Genomic DNA, 24242 nt, shown 5'->3' with positions numbered 1-24242 from the left:
GTTTTTTGTGCTTTCCTATTGTAGTCCCAGAAGACAGAAGATGCCAAATGAACCCAAATTCTGCACACCATAGATGTCTAGCCAATTCACAGTTGCTGCAATTTAGCAGTAAACCTCCTGGTGTCCTTCCTGACTCAGATGTACTAGTAAAAATGATGCAAAGGTGATGTTCCTCAGTGCCTTCTCCAGCCAGTGTTTTTCCTTGGACAAAATATCTATATTTTGCAGATCAAGAAGCACTCCCAGCACAGACACCCCAGCAGCCCCGCGTAGTTGTGCCACACACAACCTCAGGAGTTCAAACACTTCATCCTCAGGCTCTTCAGCTACATTTAAAATATATCTCCAGCAAAACTTGTGGGAAATGTTCTACTGAACTCAGTGCAATAGGATTTTACCTCGGTTTATTTTGAGCAAATATAGTTCTTACCTGAAAATGAATTATAGGGAGTTTGCTGTTAAGAGACCTGCCAGTTGTCATGGATAAGGAAGGCCTTATCTAATGCCTGCTTTCACCAAGAGAAAGACATGCACTAAATTAAATGGGCTTTGACTGAGGCTCTAAATTAGCTCAGGCTTTTCTGTGAACCATGAAAAGACAAGTAGTTATAGACAAATAAGTACCGAAGCAGCTGTAGGTGGTTGTCTAAATCAAAACTAACAGGTCCTGGACAAGAAGTTGCAGATGCGTGGAAGACTGCCTGCGCAGCATGACTGTCCACATCAGTTGTGAGTTTAGATGGATGATCAAATGGAAACCACTGTAATGCCAATCCAACAGACAGTATTGTCCTGCATTTCACTTGGACTTATCCTACCGGCTGTTAGACATGGGCCCAGCTTGTCCCATCCTTGCTCATGTTGCTGTCCTGACCATAGTCCTCAGGATATGTTGATGTCCCACATTGGTGGCTGTGCAGACACCGTCCCTTTTGCACCCGTTTTCAGAAACATCTGGGGTAACAGGACGTGGGCTTTGCCCACGTCTGGAAAGCCCTGTCCACTTATGAGGGGATGCTGAGCATTTTTGGTTGATATTGATGTAGGGCGGGAAGTCTCCGATGGCGTGACAAGGCGCTGGGTGGGGGTTAGGATCAGGGCTCTCCCCTTGCCCTCTCCTCCCTGCGCACCAGGGACCATTGAGGGTGTTGAGTGAAGCCCCAAGAAGTTGGCTTTGACCTCGACGTATACTTTAACGGGGATTAAAGTTAGGAAGCAGAAAGCTCTGACCTTACTGTTATTTATTTATGCAACGTAAAGGTTGTAGTCGCACACGACGACAGCATCCCGGGGCCACAGAAATTATTAGCTGTGGACCATACTCTGAACCAGCCCATTCTTCAAGTGACGAGCAGGTACTCGTGAGCGGTGTCCCTGGTTTTGGGGAGGGCTGTGCTCTGAGCAGTAAATCCTCCCTCTCAGCCAAACCTGTGAGTATTTCTAAATTTCACTGTGTTTTCCTGAAATAGCCTAATGGCCAATACTGCATTTATGGGATCATTTTAATAATCCCAGTCTCTGCCTCATTGCATGGGAAGCATTATTAAAAAGGTAATAAACTGCTGCAAAGACATGCGATAGAAATAGAAATGATTTGATAAATAATGCAATTGCCCGGAATCATTTACATTTGCAGTAGAGTTGTGGCGTGAAGCAAAGTTGCTGTTAGGCTAAAAATTGCTGTAGATATTCCTGCCTGTGAACTATGGCAAAAGGCTGAGCAAATACACCGCTGAGATTGCGGTCGGGTCTGTCTGGTGCTTTTGCTTTCTTCCTCTGCTTCCAATCCCCCCAGCCCAAGCAAGGCTCTGGAGGATGGACAATAGGCCATTCATCATGTCGGCTGAAATACACTGTTTTTCACAGGTACATTTAACCTAAATCCTCTCTCAGAAGACAGATTATCTCTTAGAATAACTCTGGCACCACAGTCTCTTTTCAATAGCCACGTCAACCACTGCCACAAAGGCTGTACATGAAGGGATCAATGGTAGTTTTATCTCAAATTGCACTCAGTGTGTGTTTCTTCCAACTGATTCATTTAAATGCTTGCTCTAAGACATCTTTTCTCCCTGTAATAGAAAAAGGATCGGACACCCTAAGCATTGTTTCCTTGGGGAGAAAAAAAATTAAAATATTCACTTGGCTAAGCATGAAATATTTTGGATGCATGTGTTTAATCAACAGTGAAACCGAGTGTAGTTACACTTGTATTTCGTAAATTAAAATGCTAAAATTATCCGATAAGAAACAACATACCTTATTTCATTGCAGCAGTGCTAATAAAACCATTTGAGAGGAAAAAAAAAATTCGCTTTATAATTATGACCACTTTGCTCCAAAGAAACATTGGAGCTCTGATCTGCGGTCCAGTAGTTGTGCTGCGTCCCGCGGGCAGATAATCGTTACCACCGCGCACACAACCTGCCGTATGCGCTGCATTTGTAGTCCATTCCTATTCCACGTGTTTCCATCTGCTGAACAGAAAAATAGAGGGCAAGCTAAGAAGAATATAGTGAGGGATACCTGCAGTATCATCTGTCTGGTGCGGATCTTCTGTCAGTGATGTGTGTACTTTGTGAGTTAGAAAATAATTCGCAATGAAAAGGTTAGCGCATGGACCTGCTACTCATCCCTGCAAAGGCTTTCACCGGGCAACTGCAAGGTGCGGGTGAGGTTGAACAACCCCTGGCTCTGCAGTGCTGATGTATTTGGTTCCTGGACCCACATAGATTTTTGTTTTAATTAAATAAAAGCAATAAGAGCAAGATGTTACAGTAGATATTATAGGTCTGGGATTTTTAAGCAAACTTTCGGTCAAAGCATGGGGTCAAACCTGAGCAGCAGGTCGTAGGCATGTTTTGGTAGATGCAAGTGATGCAGTCAGACACCCAAAGGTCAGATTTCCTTGGTGCTGGGCTGGAGGTAATTACTGATACTCTGTTATATGAAGTGTTGTGCAAGTTTTGCAGTTTTCAGTCATCGTTTCTATTCCAAATAAGGGCTTGATCTCGTTTTCACAAAGTCAGTGATAAAACTCTTACTGATCTCAACAGGACATATTCTGTCTCTAAATGCATATGTTACTGACTGAGAAATATTTATCTGCTCCTGGGAATCCTGCCCAGCAGTGGGGAACGCTGTGGTGAGCTGCATGAATCAGATCTATTGTGCTCGATTGGGGTTGGAGGTAACACAACCTGCTGATGGGCGACTTAATAGATATGGCAGAAGTATCATGAGCTGAAAAATAAGCGCTAATAGATCAGACCAAAATGATTATGCACTGCTATTTTTCCTCATACTGCTCCAGGTCTGCTTCACCTCTTCCATCCATCCCCAGCTGCTGCTGGAGATGCTGGGCAAGTTAGCATTGCTGTATTGATCCAGGCAGAGGGCTGTGCTGATGTGGTCATGATGCCAAGGTGGGTCCTTTCTAGGTAGCTTGGGTGTCTTTGAGTAGCAGAGCTCTGTGCAGCTGTAGCACACACTTAGATATTTGTCATCCGTAAAGATGCGACTTTCTCCTTCGTGTACTTTTCAAGGTTCACACCAACCAAATAGACAAATGCCTTAAGACACTTCCATTCCTGCAGAGCTGGCAAAGGGCACGCGCAGTCGTCGGGCGTGCAGCATCAACGAGAAGCTGCCGTGGAAACTGTGTGCCTGTCGGTTTTGGAAAAGGCTTCTTCAGGGTAATGCAAAGTGTTCAGCTTGCAACTTTTCACATTTGCTGCTGCAGTGGCAAAAAAAATGGGCAAGGAAGGCTAGGGAGGAATGTTTTCAGCGTTTGTAAAGGTCCTTTGTCCCCAGAAGAGTTTTGATCAAAACACTGACGAGGTCAGCTCTTCCTGGGGTAGAACCTAAAGCTTCGGTTTAGGAAACAAACAGTCCTTTTATCTCCTAATTTCAGATGTGTCTCTGCTCTCTGTGGACCTCAAATCTCCAGCTGACAACACAGACCAAGAGATTCTCTCTTACAAATGCTATGTTTAAAATAGATGACCTTTCTTTATATAAGGATGCTAAACTATCTTATATCATCTCTTTTTTTCCAAATGGATTTTTTTATCATCTTTGATTATTCTGTGATATTATCAGTGACTAAGAGCCAGGTTATCAGTAGAGCAGTTGCATTAACCTGTAGAAGAAGAGATTTACATTTTTAGTTGTTGTTACCACCTGTGTGGTTAGTAGTATCAGCAACCCAAAACATTTAATAGCAAGTCAATAATTCATTTTTTGAATTTGTAATGGTTTAAAGAGGTGCATACTCAGCAACCAGCACTCTGTTCTGAAGTAATACACATTTATCAGAAATGTGGGTTATTTTTATGTCTTCCTAGGCATCTTATTAGAAAACATTCTGGGGGGTGTATTTCAGAAGAGGAGGAAAGCGTACTGAATAGTGCTTCATTTAATTTGAACTTTGTGTCTTGAAAGAGCTTTTTCAACCAAACTGCTGAAAGTGGTTGATGAAGGGATGTTTGCTTTCAAGCCAGTTAGCAGTTTGAGAACCCTCAGTGGCCTGAAATGAGCCTCTCTCGTTTAATGCAGATATGTCTGCAAAGAAAATTTGTGAATTAGGAAAATCAGCGAAAGTCCGTCCTACTTTCTCAACTAACTGGAACAAATTTCAAAGTGTTAAAATAATTACTTGTTAACTTCTAAAACATTGGATTCAAATTAGAGGACAAAACATTCAGTGTAGAAAAGCACTTTCAGCAAAAAGAGCCACATAACCATAAGGCCTCCTAATCGATGAGTCACAGTATAGTTTTAATGGTCTGATTTATTTTAAAAAAATGCAGTTAACTTGCACAATTATTTGTCAGTTTTCATGCTGGTCATTTACAGGAGTGTGCAGGGAATTACTTAGTTACCAGATGAGAATTAAACATGCCTGGAGACTCTCCAGGGCAGGGGTTTGGAGAACTTGGTGCAAGTCCCACCTGAACTCTTTGCAGCGTGTTACCGGAGTTAAAGGATGCCCGTGTGCTCAAATTGTAAAGCCAGCCGGCCGTGGCTTTCAGCTTAGAAATGGAGGGAAATACAGACAGCGCTAGCTCCCTCCGATGTGCCAAAGCCAATGGTGGATTGACTGTCCTCATCGAAAGGTTGTCTCTAGAGCGATCCAGTCCACATTAACTGCAAACTAATTTTACATTGGGAATAAAGACGACTTAGAAGGAAACCAATAGCATGAGAAAGACAAAGACAGAAAAGATGTTAGAATTTGAAATTAAAGCTGGCTTCATCAACAGATACAATTAAAATGATCTATGGAAGAGATTATCCAGTAAATAGGTTTCAGGCATATGGCTAAAAATAAAACATAAATAAATAAAAATAAAATCTCAAGTGTACAGAAATAGTCTAAACGATCAGTTTTTTCTGGATTTCTTGGGATGGCAAAAATGCTGAGGGAGTAAGTGCAGAGCCTGGCAGGGGCAGTGCCGGAGCAGGGTGGTCCTTCTTGAGCTTGAGCATATTGCTGAGCTTGTTCTGTCGTTTATATTGATTTGAATTTTAATGCATGCCAAGGGCACCTTCAGCTTTCAGAAGGGCACTGTTTCCAAAGACCTGAAATTGATAACAGCAGTAAATAATTCCTTGGGAGCTCCTGGTGCTGCTGCTGCCCAGGCTCCTGCACTGGAGGCCAGTGTGGCAAGTCCTGTGCTCCAGTGCACATTTAATGTAATACACGCATTGATTTGTGCCAACATAGTAGTGAAGATAAGAGACAAGTAGCTATATACTACTCTCTTCCAATTATTGAGCTGAAGCAACTGCTACAGAAGCAAATATATGGCACTGGACTCTTGCAAAAATAAATTACAGTAGTGAATGTTACTGACTGCAACAATTTGGAGACCTATAAGCCAGCTGAGAAACTTCTATTAATATCACTGCTACTGATGTGTGAAATATAACCTCTGTCCCTGGTCTCTGCCAGTTGGCCTGCATGTTGTTGTGCTGCTGCAAGAGCAGGTCAGGGAGAGGCTAGTCAGAACGGAGATTTGGTGGCTGCTGTCGGAGCACCTTGCACTGTCTTCCTCCTCCTCGTTCAATACCGTCGTTGTAAAGACACTCAAACTGTCCCATTTTTCGAAGCAGGTTTATGCATGTGGACTGAGTAGCCCGTATGTGCCCATCAAGAGAGCATGGCATGACAAAAGGCACCCGCACCAGCTCCCGTAGGTGACACAATGTCTCCTGAGTCTCACTGGAGACCATGCTCAGCCCAGTGGCTGCAGCTGGCAGGAGCCTGGGGACCCCACGGCTGGTGTGGGCAGATGTCCTTTGTGCTCGTGTTCATGCCTTGTCTCACGCTGGTACTTTATTCAGCTGCCTCAGTGTTGCCCCACGGCTGCAAGAAAAGGCTCGTGCCGATTCGTGCAGTCTTCTGTTTCTTAAAGCCTTCTCGGGTGGGAAGTGCCATCTGAGCACTTCTGCAATGGTGCAGGTATTGTTGGCTCAGTTTCTTTCCTCCTAATTTCTCAATCCAGTTGCGCAGAGCTTGATTGGTGTTAAGGATGCAGAAAGGCTTCTTCGTTTTCTTTCAAATTAGTTAAATTGGGAGATAATTGAGCAGGAGAAGGCAGGAATTAATACAAGATTTTCAATGCAGGGCTGAAAGTGGCTGAAGGGGAGAAAGCAGATTGCTGCAAGACATGATACTGAGCAGACAACCAAGTACTTTGCTAAAAGAGGTGATATTAGGCTGGGGGAAACGTTTTTCTGGAGCCTCCTTAGATTATGCCTCTGCAGGGCACAAGGCATTCGTGTTTCGATGGGATTTACTGGGCAGGATCAGGTTTTCTGTTTTCATTGACTTAGAGCAGAGCAGAAGAAAACGGAACAGGAGACAAAGCTAATTGTGAGAACAAGGCAAGCCTGAAGTGCAGCCCTTGCGCAAGAGGAGGAGCTGGGGATCACCCCAGGAATTAACGTGCCATCCCCGCCTGCCTCCCGCCCTCCGAGAGACATGTACCGCTGCAGATAACAACGCTGTTTTGACGGGGAGTACGTATGTGAGGAGGGGATGGGAATGAAATAGGATATTTTTTTTTTAACCTGCAAGTGCAACTGTAGATAAGCCCCGCGGGCTGAGTTATACTGCAGGCAGAGAGGTGGAGAGCGCGGAGGGGAAGCTTGGCAGCATGGTACCCTTGCTGAAAAGCCATCAGCCTTCTTGAAAAAAGCAGCAATGAAGCACCTGCTTCGTTGCATCTGTTCGGAAGAAGCTTTTACATTGTTAAGCAGCGAGCGTGGAGATTTTTAGATGTGGCCTGTGTACCACATGTTGCAAGGGTTGTCATGGTGAGTGCTGAATATCAAAGTACAGACGTGTGTAAAACATACACAAGCTGCTGCTGTGTAAGTTAAAGTTGCCCTCAAGTAAAGACACGGAAAACTCATGTAAATTATGCATTCGGTATTTAGGAATTGCGTCCTGAGAGATTTCTGTCAGCTGAACTCCCTCTGTAACAGGCCACGGACTGTCTGTTGTTCAAACCATCAATAATTAATGCAGAGTTTTATGTTGACTTAAAAAAATAAAACTTTTGTGTCTGCTGTCTTTCCAGAATCACTGTTTTGGATGATGGGAGCCTCCGGATTGTCAACGTCACCAAATCCGACGCGGGAAGTTACACCTGCGTGGCCACAAACCACTTGGGACAGCAAGCAGCACGGGCAGCTTGGTTGTGAAAGGTAATTGCGATTTTTATTGCATATGACTGATACTCCATTTTAGTGTCTAAGAGCGTCCCAAGCAGCCCCATGCACGCTGCACCTTTCCCCTTTGATGCTGATGCAAGCAGAGCCTGGGGGGATTAAAGTGTCTTTTGCATCTCAGAAACCTGCGGAGCCTCGTGGGTCGGAGACAACGTTAACGGCCAGAAGGTGTCTGTGGTCGCGCTGACTGATGGTGCTTACAGCAAGTTAATGCAGTTATTTTCACACGTGGTTTAAAATTATACTGCAAATGATATGGGAATTGTAACACAAAGCCAGGTCCCTGGTCCATATCGTTGTCTGACTTGTTTCTAGCAATGGCCAGTAATCATGCTTGAGAAATATTTGCTGTCGCTGCAGCCAGCTGGGTCCTAAGATTCAGTTTTGCAAAGGACTTGCATAAAGCCATTGCGTACCTGTGGAGAAATGTTGCCCTCAGCATGCTGAGATTAGGTGCTGTCCTTTAAAAACATGTCTTATCTAGTTCAACATCATTTATTCTTGTTATTCCAAAACTTCTATTATCTTTCTAAAAACTTTCTGAACTCTTTAATACATCGTCTTGTTGCAGAATGATGCAAGAGTTTCACTCTTGCAATTCAATGTCATAATTTTTGAAAAGATGCGCAAAGTCTGATTTAATTTCATTATTTCTTATCCAGGGCTGAATTTCTGCATTTCAGGAGTTTGAAGTGTTTATTCATGTGTGTTCAGAATTTTTCTGTCAAATATTTTTTTTCAAAAGCAAAAGCTATAATGTTTGACAAAAATATTTCAAGTAATAATTTGATAAACAATGAGAAACACTGACAAATCTCTTAATTTTTGGCCTCCTTATGAGTAGTCCGATGTCTGATGTATTATTATAGGCAATGAATATATAGATTATTACACTTATAATCACTCTCCATTTCCTTCTTATTTGGGGAAAGACCTATATTGGATAACAAAACAGGAAAGATTGATTACAAAGCAATAAATCAATCACAGAGCTCTAATGCTGTCAGTTTTAATTCTCCCATATATTGGCATTGATGGGTAGTATTCAGTTAGAGGCTCTCCTCATCAATTTTTTTAATAGTATATAGGGAATACTTTAAAATGTTTCAATGCAAGTTTTAATCCGTGGTTTTTATAGTCGGAGCACATTTCAGCAAGTAATGTCAGGATCAAGCAAGTGCTGATAAAGCTGGTGAGCCCCTGTTACAGTTATAAACTGCCGGTGACGGTGGTACAGCAGCGGTTTTTCTCAGAGCAAAATGTTCGCCTCTACCTTAGCTATCCAGTCAGGTATTTATAGTTAGATGGGATGTTTCTGGGGTTGTGCTTCATGCGCGTGGCGCTTGGCCCTTCTGCATCTCCATCCCTCACGTCACGGGCCAACGGTGCAGCCCCAGGGTGGAGGGCTGTGTTACCCCTTCAGATCTTCGGCTGTTACATATTGACACCGAGAGTTCTTTGGGTTTGGGGTTGTTTTGGATAGCTTGTGTGGCATTTGCCCATGCCCGTGTCGGACCCTGCAAACAAAAATAGAGACAAGTGAAGATCAGCGTTAGATCTGTATGTGAGCTGGCTCTGCCTTCTCTTAATCTGTGTTGTCCTAAGGAGGCACCCACAGCAAATAGCTAAGAAAGCAACGCTCAGGGAAAACGAACGTATAAAAGACCTTGACTGCTATTAAAAGGGTCAAAAGATTTTAAAATTAAAAGAGCAAAACTGGAGAGCAAAATGGTAAACACAGCCCAAACGTCCTTCCCTGGCCTCCACGGGGACCGCAGGAGGGTGGCGCGTGCTCATAGCAGGAGCCGCCGGCTTTCCATCTCCAGGCTGGGCATAGCTGAGGTCATCCTGGTTTTCCGAGTGCTGCAAGGCACCGAGGGGGTTGAATCGGGGTCTGCAGTTCCAGGACTGCTTGTGCCACCGTAAAAAAGCCAATCATTGGAAATAGGACTGTGTTTTGTTTCTGTTATTGAAGAGTCATGCTTCTGTAGTTCATGGCTTATCCTTTCTTCCTCGCGGTACCCCAGGAATAGCCCGTAACTCCGAGCACAATAGTCAGCAGCTATTGTACCTGATCTTTGGGTTCACGTGGTTTACAAATCACTTTTCTTTGCAGTAAGGTTATAAGGGATTAGCAAGTACTTTTTTCTCCCTCAGTGCTCCGTTTTAACTCGATTCCATTAGCATTAATGGGAGCAACACATGTGCATGAAGCAGAGAATAAACTCTTAAGCCCAAGATGTGGATATTAACAGCAAACTGAGAAATGCAATTTCAAAGTCTATCCCATAAAAAGTATAAAAGAGCAGAAACTATTCTGAACTCCAAATGAACTGTGTAAAATACTCTATTTTATACTGAAATGCTTGAGTTTCTCTGCCCTAAGTAAAACACCGGCAAGTTTTGACAGAAATACGACTGAATACCTTATTTTAACTCAGTTTTGCAGTGTACAAAAAGGCTAATGTATCAGCTGATGAGTTTTTTGACCTTGAGATATGCTTATATTCCTTTCGAACTCATCTTACGTCATTGAGTAAAGAACTGTGAAGGTCAAAAGACGTTTTTTCTAACCTTCCTGTGTTCTTCCATTAACATTGCAGGTTCTCTCTTTCTTTTTTTTTTTTTTAAATTTTCTTTCTCTCTCAGGGAGAGATGCCGACAGCATCAAAGACAGTGTAGGCAAGGATGGGAGGAGGAGGAGAATATCTGTTACACCAGAACCAAGGAGCTTAAAATAATTCTCTAGCAAACAACCAGAGAGGGCTGAGTAAATATTCATATTATACATGAGTAGATAGCTTAAAAATATGAAGTTCTGATGGGTGCCCATAGGGCTGTGTACGAACATGCTGTTGTCAGAACTGGTGAACCTCGGTGTTTTCCGAACCAGTGAGATTGTGGTTTGGGTTTGTTCTGTTGGTTGGTGCTAAATGAGAACCGCTCTGGCCTCTGAGACCTGAAATCTTGTAAACTTGCGTGTACGGTTTGACCTTTAAATTAAAAAGCAGGATTGAATTTGTAAGGATAGAGAAGAATCCTGTAGACAGTGTTCAGAGCTGTGTAAAACATGGTATGTGTTTACCTGTAGTATATAAATATTAATTTTCCATCTTTTTTTTCCATTTTTTCCTGTACTTGAGGCTAAACGTTCAATTCTTCCAACACACAGAAAGACTATAGACTTTTTAAGTACCGGGGGATTAAATGACAAATAGCGTAAACAGGTATAGACTGTACCGTATGAGTTTATTTGTATTTAATGCAGTGATCTAAATTGGCTAATATAGCAGCAGCTCTGAAATAGGAAACTAATTTCAAGACATTGCAATAAAAGCTCTGAATATAGGAGGTGCAAGGAGAGGCTCCTGGCGCTGACGTCCCAGCTTGTGCAATGACTAAGACCCAAATGAAGTTTCTCGGGCAGCATTAGGTATGGAAGAAGCAGCGAAAACAAGCTGATGACAGGAATGCAGATGATAATAGCGCATCGCCACCGTTTCTGTCACAGGATGAGAAAATCCTTGTCACGCAGCTTGTTTCCCAGCAGACACACTAAATATCTTGGTGAGCCTGTGGCCAGCTTTGCTTTTGTGATGTTGGAGGTGAATGGATCATGGCACCCACCATAGCCATGTGTGGCTGCTTCTCAAACGTCTGCTTTCCTTTTCCTTGTGTTCTGAGCTATAAATCTATCTATATAAATATATATAGATTTTTATATAAATATATATAAAAATCTATATATATTTATATAAGTCTGATCATTCAGCTTGACTCCGCAGCCTGTAGCTTCGTGGTGCGGTCCTTTGTCATTTCCAAGTAGGCAGTGGCGACGTGTCGTGCTCCGGCAGATGAGCGGTTGCAGAGGTGAGCGGGGCTGCTGCTGCTTCTGTACTTGGAGCTGTGCGGTATGGAACCGCCATGGAGGAGCAGTGGCAGGGATTGTCCTGCAGCGGAGATGCTCTCAGGTTTTAAAGCACTCCAGCCTGCCAGAAATGGCTTTTCGTACCATTTATTATCTGGTTGCCTTTGAGTGCAGACCAGGATGATCCAGGCCTTTCCAGTCGCCTTATCTCTGTGGTTTAATGAACAGAAACATCATGTGAATGCTTGGTAGAGTCTGTACGTTTCTGTTCTTGTCGGGAAGTACAGCAATTCCGGTCACATTATTGCATCTCTGACAAGGGCGAGTTCCGATGACTTTATTTGCCTGTTTCATTATGATGCACCTTTAACATTTTCCTACTGCCATTAGCGCGTCTCGTTTGGACTGTCATGGGAAGGCTCAAGGCAGTAAAAGCAAGAGAACTTTTGTTAGCTGGTATCCGTATCACTTTAGCAGAAAAAGAATACAAAGAAAATGTCAGTAGGTTATTTTTTCCTCACGCTTGAATAGACTGATAGTCTTGATTTTGTCCAGCACAGTGATCCAAATTATTTTCTGTAAAATTGCATATTTTCCATTCCAAGCCTATTCCTTTGTGTGAATGTTGAATTGGTGTATTGCACTTAAAATTGAAACGATTGATTAAATACTGTAAATTCTGGCCCATTATTGCGTAACTTTTCAGAGACTTCAAATGTTACTGCCTTTAAACCTGCAATTCTGACTGTGTTATTCTAGTCCTTTGAAAGTAGCTGGGCTCATAGTTCAGGGGCAGTGCTGTGCTGATCAGCATGGACACAGCCTTCGCACTCTGTAAAACAGTGTCAGTGGGATGCGATGGTCTTCCTGCCCCATCTTGTCATCTGTGGTTGTCTCTGTTTTGACATCACTTGATCAGTATTGAACTACATTCTTCGGAAAATATGTTGTGCTTGCCTTGTATCGATGGGGCTAGTAGATAAGGAATAACCATTTTTTGATCTTCGGAGATTATGAATATTATGCTGCCCATAAAGAACTGGAAAGAGTTTAGTTCTCCAGCTCCACAGGTATGCACCAGTGGAGAGACATCACTCTCTAATGACTGACCATCTGTCCTCTATTGCATGTTTCAGACGCTTTGTTTTGAACGTGGCTGATAATGCATGGTGCAGGGTTTCTTCAAGTCATTTGTGGCTTAATTTCCACATAATACCGTAAGCTGGTATGTGCTAACGAGCACACATGCAATCAAACAGAATTGCTTACGCCTCCTTTTCTATTTGTGCATAATGTTCTTCGGTTGGGCTGAGGTGACTTTGATACCTTCGTACCCATCAGCCTTCTGAAGCTGAACGACGCAGAGGCTGGTCGCAGATGCGCGTGCACCAACAGTGCTCATCATGAAACACCAGCTATTGAATTTCACAGGAGCGGAGTTTCAATCACTTGTAGTTCTTTTTACCTTTGAAAACCTCATTATACCCCCCATAACTGCGTTAAAGACAACTTGGTATAAAGCCTTCAGTTTGATTTTTTTTTTTTTTTTTTTTAAATGTGTTGTTTGTTTATAAGCTTAAGGGTCCAGGCAGACTTTTAAATTAATCCCATTTTTACATTATAGTAGTCTAAAAAATAAAACTCAGAAAATAGAGAGATCAAACTCATATGGAAAATCATACAGTCTGGATGATCCCTCATGGATTTTCAGAGAATTATTTTATTCTTTTGGAAATGTTTACACATTATCACACTTCAGATTTTTTTGTTGGATATTCATAGATAAACTGAATCCAGAATGAATATCCCGAGTGTTATCATACAAGTTTTAGATCACAGTTGTGTGTTCCTTACAAAATTATTTCCGCCATTAGGATGGTGGGTGTGTCTATTTATATCTTGTTTTATACTTACAAATAATTTATTTCCATTATCACAGACACTGATTCTGCATAACAGAGCTAGTATTGCTGAGTGTGTCCTTCAGCATCTGCTTTGGCTTCAGTGCCAGCCTTAAATCTAACGCTGTGGCCATTTGCACTACTGAGATCAGCAAATGCTGGACTTGCCTACAACTGAGCTAGTTCTCAAATAGTGCCATTACTGACTCCATCAATAAAAAAGGTGGCGTTTAATAAACCTGATTTTGTCTTAGTCAAAAATACGTGTAGCTTTTTTGAAATATATCTACCGAGCTCTGCAGAGGTGTTGGGTGCGTTAACAAAGTGTCTCTCCTTGTTAGGGTGTGCTCTGAGTGGATCTGGCTGCAGAGGAACTGTGTAATGGTTTTACTTTGCGGTTGTATGAAACGCTAATCTTTCAGCAAGGAGTGTGTGTGTGTTTTCCTGAGTGTCCTTTTTTGGGTTTTTTTTTAAATCAGTGAATACAAACAACTGTAGTGCCATGAATTTTACCAGCTGTTTTCAGCTATGTCTTGACTACTTCTGAGTAACTGGGATATCAATTGCTTGGGCTGGGGGCTTAACTTTTTTCCCAAGAGGGAGAGTAAGCCATACATTAAGATGTTGGTTTATTTACATTAACCAAGGGAAAAATGCAGCAGATGCTTAAATCTGTTGACCCATTTAAGCGCTATCCACATTACCAGAAACCCTCTCTACACCTCCCTGATTTTTCCCCCATCAGATACATTGCTGCTGCTTTGCTCATATGGAAAGCTGTCCCAGAAAGCTATTGCAGGCATTTTCCATACCATCCGTCCATATGTCGTGGGTTTAGTGGTTATTCATTTTGAAACATGAATAGCCCCTCTGTCACTCTTTCTGAGGTCTGTCTTGATCCAGCAGTGTTTAAGGCCATGCAAGGTCTTTATTTTTCTTTCCTCATGGTTCAGCTCAATCTAATTTAAATTCATGTTGGTTATGCCTCAGCCCTTAAGAAAGGACCTGGTTAAATGACACCTGGTGTTGAAAGCACAAAATATAATTTAAAAAAGAGAGGCAGAGTTTAAAGTAATAATCCCATAGCAGCACTTTAGGGCTGTCCATATTTTATGGGCTTTTTATAATTATGCTGGATAGTACATGAAGTGTGTGTTCGGCTGGTATCAAAGCCAAGATTTTCTACACTTACCAAAGACTCAGAACTCTGAAGAAGTCAAAAGAAGTTTTATTATTGTTAAAGGTTTTTTTAGTAGTTGTTGGACACAGTTTTTATATGTAGTCCAGACATGAATGAATGTTCCGTAACAGGCTTAACACATTGTTTTAAAAAATTTCAGGGAGAAAAAGTCAATTTAGAGTACAAACTGTTGTTCTCCAGAATCTCTAAATCAGGGGTTTATAGGCAAAAAAGTATTAGAGCACACCATAGTTAAGTAAGCACTGATTTATTCACGAGTACATGTTGCTGTATTCTCACGTTCAGGAAATAAAACTTATTTCTAAGTTTGAAAAAATCTTTCTTGACTTCTAACTCAACCAGTTGCAAATGCTTGATTTTAACAATTGACAATGAAAGCAATAATCTTTGGCCATAAAATTGCAAAGGAATATATTCAGCTCTAATTGGACTATTTCCACTGACACCAATTATTTCTAGGACACAATTAAGGGTCTTTTGCTAGGTTTAAGTAAAATTATGACCCAAAGCACTGCATGAAAGGCACAATTATAAATGAGCGAGCTGTGCATCTGCCGCATCTACTCCTTCCTCCCCTCAACCGTGGTAGCCCTAACGCTTCAGGCTGCACTTTGCTGGATCTCCTTAACAAACCCTGGGTGGAAAAACTTCAAGTAGAAGCTGGTGATGGCTGGTATCCAGTAGGTACCTCAGGGTCCTTGCAGCTTTTAAGGAGCTCTTCTCCATATAGCACTTCAAACGCAAAGTTTAATCAAGTATTTTATAGTTTCGGGCAACTTACATGTTTATTTCCAACTGGAAACCACAGTCAAGGTTGTTATACGACGCCTATCCAGGTTGCCTTCTGCCGCTGTAAGGAGCTCACCTTTGTGTTTCAGAGCTGGCAGGCGCATCTCCTCTGCACGTGTTACACCTGAGTCCGGTAAACATTTGGGTTTTCTCCCAGCTCCGTTCAGGTGAGAACCTGAGGTCATCAGAAAAATCAGGTCAGCCCCAAAGCACCCCAGGGAAGATGAAATAGCTGTGTAGCAATGTCAGCATTTCCATGTTTCTGACAGTTAATTGAAGCAAAAAGGTTGTAATTATTCTGAGATTACAGAGGTGGCAAAATGAGAAGCAGATGCCTCGTCTGCCGTCGAGCCTTCCCCAAAGCCACCCCTCCTTGGCTCTGCTCAGACGCGCCTTTTGCTTTTGATTTCCTTAAGGTGAACTTGTCAAACACGAGAGCCGTGATCTATTAGCTGTGTTGTGCCGGGGAAGGTCGGTGACCTTGCTCGAACATTGATGAGGATCGTAGCAAGCATCAGAGGGACCAGCCCATGGCTGGGCATTTCCATCGGCCCCGCCGGGGACATGTCGTAACACAAGTTTGTGGTCAAACTGTGGAGTGAGACTTAACTCACAACAACTCGTGAATGAACAGCACAGCAAGAGCTGTCGGTTTCGTGTTTGGGAGAGAAAAAAATCAGGTCAGCTGCTAAGGACAAAAACAGTAAATGGCAAAGAAACATGTAAATGAAATAAGCTGTAAAATACCAGCGGTTTGCTCTTAGGGCTAGTTGAAGTAAGTTAGGGGTTTTTTCTTGTAAACACTTACTGATCATAACAAATCAAACTTGTAAACATAATACAACTGTTAAGCTTCATTAAATTTGCAGCAGACAATGAATTTTTTTCAGGCAATTCAAAGGGTCTTCTGTAGTACTGATTCAGTTTAATTGAACGTATCACCACAAGCAGACAGTAAGAAATATATTGAAGATATCCATCTGGCTTGCACTGAAAACCTTGTGCGTTTTGTCTTCTGTGGCTGTCACAGGCCTTACTAATTGCCTCATTTTGGCTGTTTTACAATCAGTGTGATTTAGCCATTAACGTGATAAAAGTCGTCTTGGTGAAGAGCTTGATATTAAAAAGCATAGATCTCCAGCCTATCTCTCTTGCCAATTTTGGACCTATCTCTAGCATTATTAGAGTTATATTTTTAAGAGCAGAAATACAAATATATTGACTGTTACGGAGCAGCTTCTCCAGATACTTTGCCTATCTGATTCTGATGTAGAACGTGCCAGTCAGTGTGGAATATTTGCTCTGGATAATGGTAGATGCAGCAGATTCTTCTCCCCACTTCCCTCCTCACCATCTTCTCCTTTCTCCTCTGTGTCCCTCCAACTCCCAGCCAAGCTTCAGGCACATCAGGGGTCTTAAAACTGATACCTGCACAGGTAAATAAGGAAGTCAAGACAAGATCAAGTAGCTGATGCTTATAAATATACCTAATTCAGCACGTAATGTGGAAAAAAAATACTTTTTTTTAGAAAAGTTCAACCATTATGCCTGTATACCCTGTAAGGGGGAAAAAAAATTCGTATTTTTGTTCCGTATGTTTATCTTAAACGCACAATGTATTGTAGGGTCGGCGTTATTACAACCTCTCCTGCCATAAAAAAAAAAGTTTAAAATAACCCCTTAAAAAGCTCAGTGCTTTCATTTTAGGAATTTGCTTGTCCTCTCCCAAAAAAGCAAGAGGTTCAGGAGTTCGCAATTATCAATGGAAGACTGGGTTGTTTAGCTCATCGTTGAAGATCAAATCCATACATCAGCTGAAAGAGGAGATGACCTAAAGGTTAAACACAGACTCTTAATGAGACAAAAGCAGGTTAATTAACACTTTTCATCAACTTGCTTCAATTTATTTTAACATGATCCGTTTCAGAAAGGTTAAAATATTTTTCAGTTTTTGAATACAAATGAAAACCCAGCATAGTTAAAATGAAACCAGAGATCAAGGACTTCTGATAGATATTTTAATCAAAATAAATGTAGTGCATTTGATTATATGTGTGTGTGTGTTTATGTATGTGATTGTATATGAAACATAAGCAACAAAATATTTTATCCAGTAGTTAATTTCATAAGTGAAGAAGACTAGCCAGAGCTTGTTAACTGGAAATTACTATCAGACTGGGGACAGTTACAAATTCATAGGAAAGGGAATGTGTTCGACTTAATGTTTTCCACCATTTCCCTAGCTGTTGCAGAGGATTAATTTAGCCTTTGGAGAAGAGCTACTACGAGAAGTAGGAAGAGCTGAGGTCTGTGGGACGAGCCAGCGTGGTACAACCCGTTAACGAGGCAGCACTGCCACGCAGAGCAAGCTAGAAGTGTGCTCAAGAGAGTAAATCAGTTGGAGGTAGCTGAGCTGATTGACCTCTCCCGTGCCAGCGGCTCTGGCAGTTAACAGTTCATGCTCCTGGCTCTGCACACATATGGGCTGCTTAAGAAGAAAGGAGTCCAACTGGGCTTGGATATAAGGGGCCATATCTCAGTTCCTGCAGCTTTGTGTGTCTTAGTGGAGTTACCAGGAATTTCTGGCAGCGGAAGATCTGTCTCCTTGAGCTTTTAGTCTCACGCAACTCATTTGGTTTCTAGAAAACTAAACATGACACTTGTACTGCTGTGGGATGTAAATCCCGTGTCTCTTCTCTTCTTTGCTCAAGAAGATCTCGCATGGTAAGTCTACTAATATCATGAGTTTGATCTTCATCCCAAAGGAGGATATAGTTTGTCCTTTTCCAAAGCGTGCAGTGGGATGAACTTCCAGACATGAGTTTCATGGGAATCCCACAAATCTTCGGTAAATTAGGGTCATACTCTGAGAAAACAATACAACAGAGAAAACTGAGATCATTGTAGTGTACGGTCCTGTTGTGGAAGGTGGGAGCAGGTCTCCCTAGACCCACTTCTCTCCACACCAAAGTAATTCAGTCTGACTGTGCAGTTAGGGCTAGGGGAGATAATGATCTAAACGTGACATGCATTGAGAAAGTGACTACCGGTCTCCGTTTCAGGTAAAGATGAAGGAAGCAGTGTGGGAGAACAGAGGGGAAATGTGATAATGACTCTCTTATCCTAAGAACTTTATATCCTTGAAAATAGTGACTAAGAACAGGCTGGCCTGAAGGCTATGTTTTTAACATCAAAGATACAGAGGAAGTGTTTAGAGAGCACATTTTCTGTTGTAGGAGGAAAAAGTGTAAGAGTGTGGAAGAAAAGAATCTGGGACAGGACTTGGGGAAATACCAGTCCTTTCGTGTATTTTCTCAGCAGCATTTTTGGAAGCAGCTTAGCAGAACCAAACTTCGGAGGTTTTGAGCTGTTTTGACTTTTTCTCCCTGAGTCTAGCTGGATTGCAAACACGTTACTCAGAGTTGCTTATCAGATAATAATAGTCAAGTGGCACAAGGATAAAGTCTAGGAGTGATGGCTTTTGACACATCAGAGAGTAACTAAAGCGCTGCTGAACGATGATGAGGTGGTGCTTGCAATGTTAAGGACTCCTGGGACCTGATTTTCCCCTCTTCTAATGCAATTTAAGTAAGATTATGAGCAATCCCATCAAAGTTAATATGGAGACTAGAGTCTCTTGTCTTAATCCCAAAATCATGATGGCAGAGAGAATTTAATATCAGGCACCACTGGACTAGGTTAAGTCCTGGGTGTACTGTATCACAGTGCTCAAGCCAGTCCTTTGGGAATACAACATGAATACGAATGTTCATGACTCAAAAGCAGGTTGACTCTGAAATACAAGGAAGTTTTGTCACTGAACTGACTTGCCATGGCTTGGGTTGGTTTTCTCTGTCTCTCTCTGTCACACACAGATTTGGAATATGAATTTTGCTTTCATTATGTTTGAAGTTTTTAAGTGTATCGTGAAGAAATAGTGATCGAATGTTTTCTTCTAGCTTCATTGTGAATATATCTCAATGGTAATCTTTATTAGAGTTTATTTAGAAAGTCAGCAGTATTTCACCAGTGAAAATTTCAGTTCCTTTCATGTCTAAGTGCACAGTAGAAAGTCTCTGTAAAAATCCAAGCCTGAATCCATTAGTCCTGGTAACTAAACTGTTTGGTGCAGTTGACGATGGACATCATTCCCTACAGCAGAGAGCCACGAGTGGAAGTGTCTGAGAGAAATGTTGTAGACCATGACTGAAGCCCTAGCAAAGCTGTGTGCTCGGGGCCAAACTCGTCAATCGCTGAAACCAGGCTGAAAGGAGAGATGTTTGTTTGTTCCTCCTCTTCTCTATGTGTATCTATGCGTATCTTTGCAAGTTGGATCTTGAGTCTTGTTTTGAAATTATTTACATAAGAAAAACTTGCAGCTAATTTGAAGTAAAATGCCATGTAACGGGAGCAATGTCAGGGACACTTTTTAATGATGCTCCGTGTTGAATATTTATTCAGTAGAGCAGGAGCTGGGGATTTTGAGCAAGTTATAATGACGGGATAGTCTTGCAGGTTGTTATTTTCATTTCACATGTGATCCTGCCTCCATCCTGCCCCTTCCCGTAACATCAGTACCGGGGCTCAACCAACAAGAGAGCAAAACAGTAGTACATCCCTCAGAAGAAAGGTTTGTCTTCTCGATGTGTCACGAATTAATTGGAACATGGAGACACGAGTCACTTCCTTGCAAGAGAGCACAGGACATTGAGAGATCATCTCGCCTTCACCAGGAAACAAATTAGACCTTTGTGGCCCAGGAAATTTTTTTTCAAGGTTTGTTTTGTTTGTTCTGTTCTTACGGTTGTTTGATCTGTTCAGAAATAGGTGTTTGGGCTTCAGTCTTGCCTGTGGTAGTGTGGAAGTCTCAACAGGGTTTCAGGAAAAAGTTAATCTTAAATAAAAATATCTGCTGTGCACAGTGGTATAAGAAGACAAAACAGTTTATAATGAAGGTCTTATTTCCATTTGGTAGGCTGGGCGAATAAGGCAGCAGAGACTTTTAATGACTCGCTCAAGGTCAGACAAAGCAAGGAGGAGAGCTTGTTTTATTCCCTCTCACTCCAAGGTCTGTGGCCACGCTGGCCTTCACCCCACAGAGCAGCCTTGCTCTTCACTCTCCTCTTTTGCTTATCTAAGTCTCTTTTCGATGGAATTCTGTTAAGCTTAATTGTTCACATTGGGTTGTGATTCAAAGTCTAAATATTCAAAGCAGTGTTGGACAGGCTGGCTCCCCTGCTGTGCTTGCCCCTCGCAGGAGCCGCGTGCAAGCCTGCGGCTCTGGACACGCTCCCTCTCCGAGTACGGCTAAAGAGCGCTGAAGTCGCCCCCTCTCTCTTGCTTTCCCTCTCCCTGTTGCCTGACTCAGTTCTTTGGATACTTGTAAATTCCTGAGGTTTGTAGCTGAGCTTGTGTAAGTGCTATTGTGCTTCTCCATTTGACTTAAACTTGCAGGTACTTTTTGATAATTTTCCACAAGTTGGCCTGAATAGACTTAAACTTTTCTGTTATTTTATATGTACAACTTGAATAAGAATTCAGCATTATAATGATTAACTAGAGGCATCCGTTTTCCATTTGAAATAACATTGTATTTAAACAGTTACTTCAATTTTGTTTTAAAATAATTTTAAATGGAAGAAAATTGGATGCTACCTGTGACAGCAATAATTTTTTTCTGTTTAGTTTATTAAACAGTTTGACTTTTTTATTTGAGATCGACCTTTTGAGCTGACCTGACAAGATTTTTTTGAAACTGAAAATGAATTTTAAAAAGTTATTTGCATAATTGATTGCCCAACCTGCCTGCAGATTGTCATGCCTCATCCTGCCCAATGCATAACAACTTCTTAATTATGTCTTGTTGTCTGGATGTCATTTCTTGAGACACTAGAGAAATGCCCAGATTTCTTTTTAGTGTAGATTGTAAATAGCTTGGGAATTTTAGATCTTTCTTTTGTGTGGTAGAGTCATTTCTCTATGGGAGCTATTTGCGAGAACTTCTACTAATTATATTCTAATTATAAAATAGTAGGAGCAGATGCTGCTTTAGAGAAATAGTTTGGTTGAAGGCATTCACGGGATGGATGCAGCAACCCACCCAGCAGATAAGCCATTGCAGTAAGAGCAGGAGATAGACACTCCGTGGTGAAAATGGAGGTGGTTGTTTTTCCTAATGACAGATAGCCGTGAGTTCTAGTGGGAAACTCTCTGCGTTGTTCTTGGGTGTTTATATTGAGTTTTGTGTTCGAATGGAGATTCAAACTCTTTACTAAACAAATACATTTGGTACTTACTAAAATTAGTGAATCTTGATAGCCTGCTTTCTATCAAGAATTTTTTTTTTTTTTTTTAATGTGCAAGAGGTGGAGGGAGGAAGGGCTAAAAAGGAATTGTACATTAGAAATGAGGAAAGTTAGAGTAAGGGAGTAAGTCCTGATCGCTCATTAGAGCTCAACAGCTCAGACCCACCGAACCTGAGGGTTAAGGCATCTGGAAGCAGTAGAGAACCTGCTGAACCGGAATGGGTTTGTATTTTAAAAGTAGGGTTGAGAAGTGGTAAAACTGCTAAACGGCAGAAGTTTGACTTTGGAATCGTCCTCGGTGCTGTTTTCATTTAATAATGAGCGTATATTCAGTAGGTCCCAGTTCTTTGCCTCCATAACCAACAAAGTCACAGTCGGAGGAAATCTATGAAAATGATTTAGCAAGGGCAAACCTCTCTTGTTCTTTTGCGGACGTAAGAGTTTTCCCCATCCATGCAGAGTAATCCCTCAGGATACATTGGCCAAACCAAGTTAGCAATGGAAATATTCATTATATTCTGCTGATGTGCAGCATAGGGCTCATAGTTTCAAATGTAACTATTAGTTCTGATACCTAAGTTATATTTCTAAGTGCTGGCCTTTATAAAGTCTCTCCAGTCACTGTCCGTAAGACAGGTCCTGCAAGGGCCAGGCAATGAAGTTGGCAAAGCATGCAAAAAATTGCTACGTGTTCTAAATTCCTCTTTTAATTGCAGCAAGATCTTTAGCCTCGTATCACAGAAGGAAAATCTTATATCCAGTGCTCTTCTTGTTCTGCAGCAAATTGAAATTCTCAGGAAAAGCAAGGCCAAAAATCTGTAAAACCAAATACAAAAGTGACTGCAGTAGGCCTTGGCTCTTGACCAAACAAAAGTGAAAGGAGGTGCTTCCCTTTGGCTGGTTTTGTAATGCAGCTTAAGGGCAGCTGTGGGTCTGTATTTTTTACTGCAGCATGGGATAGCCAAAATCCCAACGTAAAGAAGATAGTGCCTGAAGTAAGTTAGGGACATCCCTGAACATACAGAGCCACACATGCATATAATAATGAAAATGAATTTTTTAGATTCTATGTAGATATATACCAGAATGATACCGTGACATCCTCTACGTCTGTGTGTGTATATGGCTCTGTAGCAAGTATAGTCTGATTATAATAATAAGGTATTGCGTGACATTACTGAGAAATAATTGTATTAATTTTGAGAACCAAGACACATAGTGTCTTCCTACAAATTGCATTATTGTATAAAACTGTATTTATACAGATACCTGTATTACAGCAGGTATGTGGGTTTTACTCTCTCTGGGTAAATATATTGATATAGCAGTTTAGCGCAAAGGTTTATTTTCACCAAGTTAAAACACATTGAAAATGAAGTACAATAATCTTAAATTTGCCCAATTTCTTAATACTAATGTAATAGTAAAAACTTTTCCTGTTTTCAGAGGTATCAGTAGGTGTTTCCATCCAGTTCCCCTTACCCATACGAATGGTGATGCACTGCGTTCACACCAGGTACTTGGGAAGATGAATGTGTCTTGGGTTGCTTGATAAATGACCTGTACGCCAAGACTAGCTTATCCCAAGACATTCATGACACATGCAAGACTTGATCTGGGTGATGTTAGGGATGGTTAAGCTATGGATCATTCACTGGGAAGCTGGAAAGTCCAGCTCATGATTTTCATGCTGTTCTGTAAGTTTGAGAGCTCAAGAGGCATCCGCTCCTAATGACTCTTAATTTGGGATTTATTCTTGCATGTCAGCTAATTCCTAACGTCTTGGTCCTGATGAGGTGCAGATAATAGACACAGAACTCAGATAGGAAAGACCTAAAACACATACTGTAGCATAAAAATGCAAAGACTGTGCCAGTCACTTCATAATTTTGCAGTTTGAATGCCTGCATATCATATTGCTGCTCTGCTTCTTTTTGAAAATTTTTTATTTATGGTCATTACTATTCAAAACATATTTAAAAGCGCCATATATCAACCATCTCAGCAGGCTAAACTGTTCAAAGGGGCAAAATGCCGTTGGCCACTGTGTACATGAGGTGCACGGCAAACTGCATGGCATTACATTTGCACAATTACCTGTGGCTTGTGTTACAAGGAGAATGGCGATTGATCCTTGAGTGACTTGCAATTTATCAAAGATTAGATATGATTTCTCCTGTATCTGATTAACCTTCTCTGTAAGATGGCCATCATTTTTGCAATGACAGTAGATTATTCCATACTTGAAAAGACGGCTATGAGCTAGTTGCAATCAATAGCCCACAAAAGGTGACACCTTGAATTCACTGGGTTATCTATAAAGTGTGTCACAAACGGTTCAATCGTTTGTCAAATATAGCGATTTCATTTAAGGCATCTCTGAAGTGAAGTGGCTTTTATTTTAGTCTGAAATGCAAAGAGATAGAGAAGGGATGTTT

At 41.5% G+C, this 24242-nt stretch overlaps 1 protein-coding gene across 1 annotated transcript in view; it reads left to right on the top strand.

Moving 5' to 3' along the window:
* LOC127021397 (contactin-4-like) overlaps positions 1 to 24242 on the top strand; it is a 323929-nt gene that overhangs the window by 275938 nt on the left and 23749 nt on the right. Inside the window, 2 exon segments of the mRNA XM_050904421.1 lie at positions 7590 to 7675; positions 7678 to 7716. Of these exon segments, the coding sequence (XP_050760378.1) occupies positions 7590 to 7675; positions 7678 to 7716 (125 nt within the window).

The sequence above is a fragment of the Gymnogyps californianus genome, chromosome 13, assembly GCF_018139145.2.
Source record: "Gymnogyps californianus isolate 813 chromosome 13, ASM1813914v2, whole genome shotgun sequence".
NCBI lineage: Eukaryota > Metazoa > Chordata > Aves > Accipitriformes > Cathartidae > Gymnogyps > Gymnogyps californianus.
The sequence above is the reverse complement of the archived record's forward strand: the minus strand, read 5'-3'. Positions and strand labels throughout refer to the sequence as shown.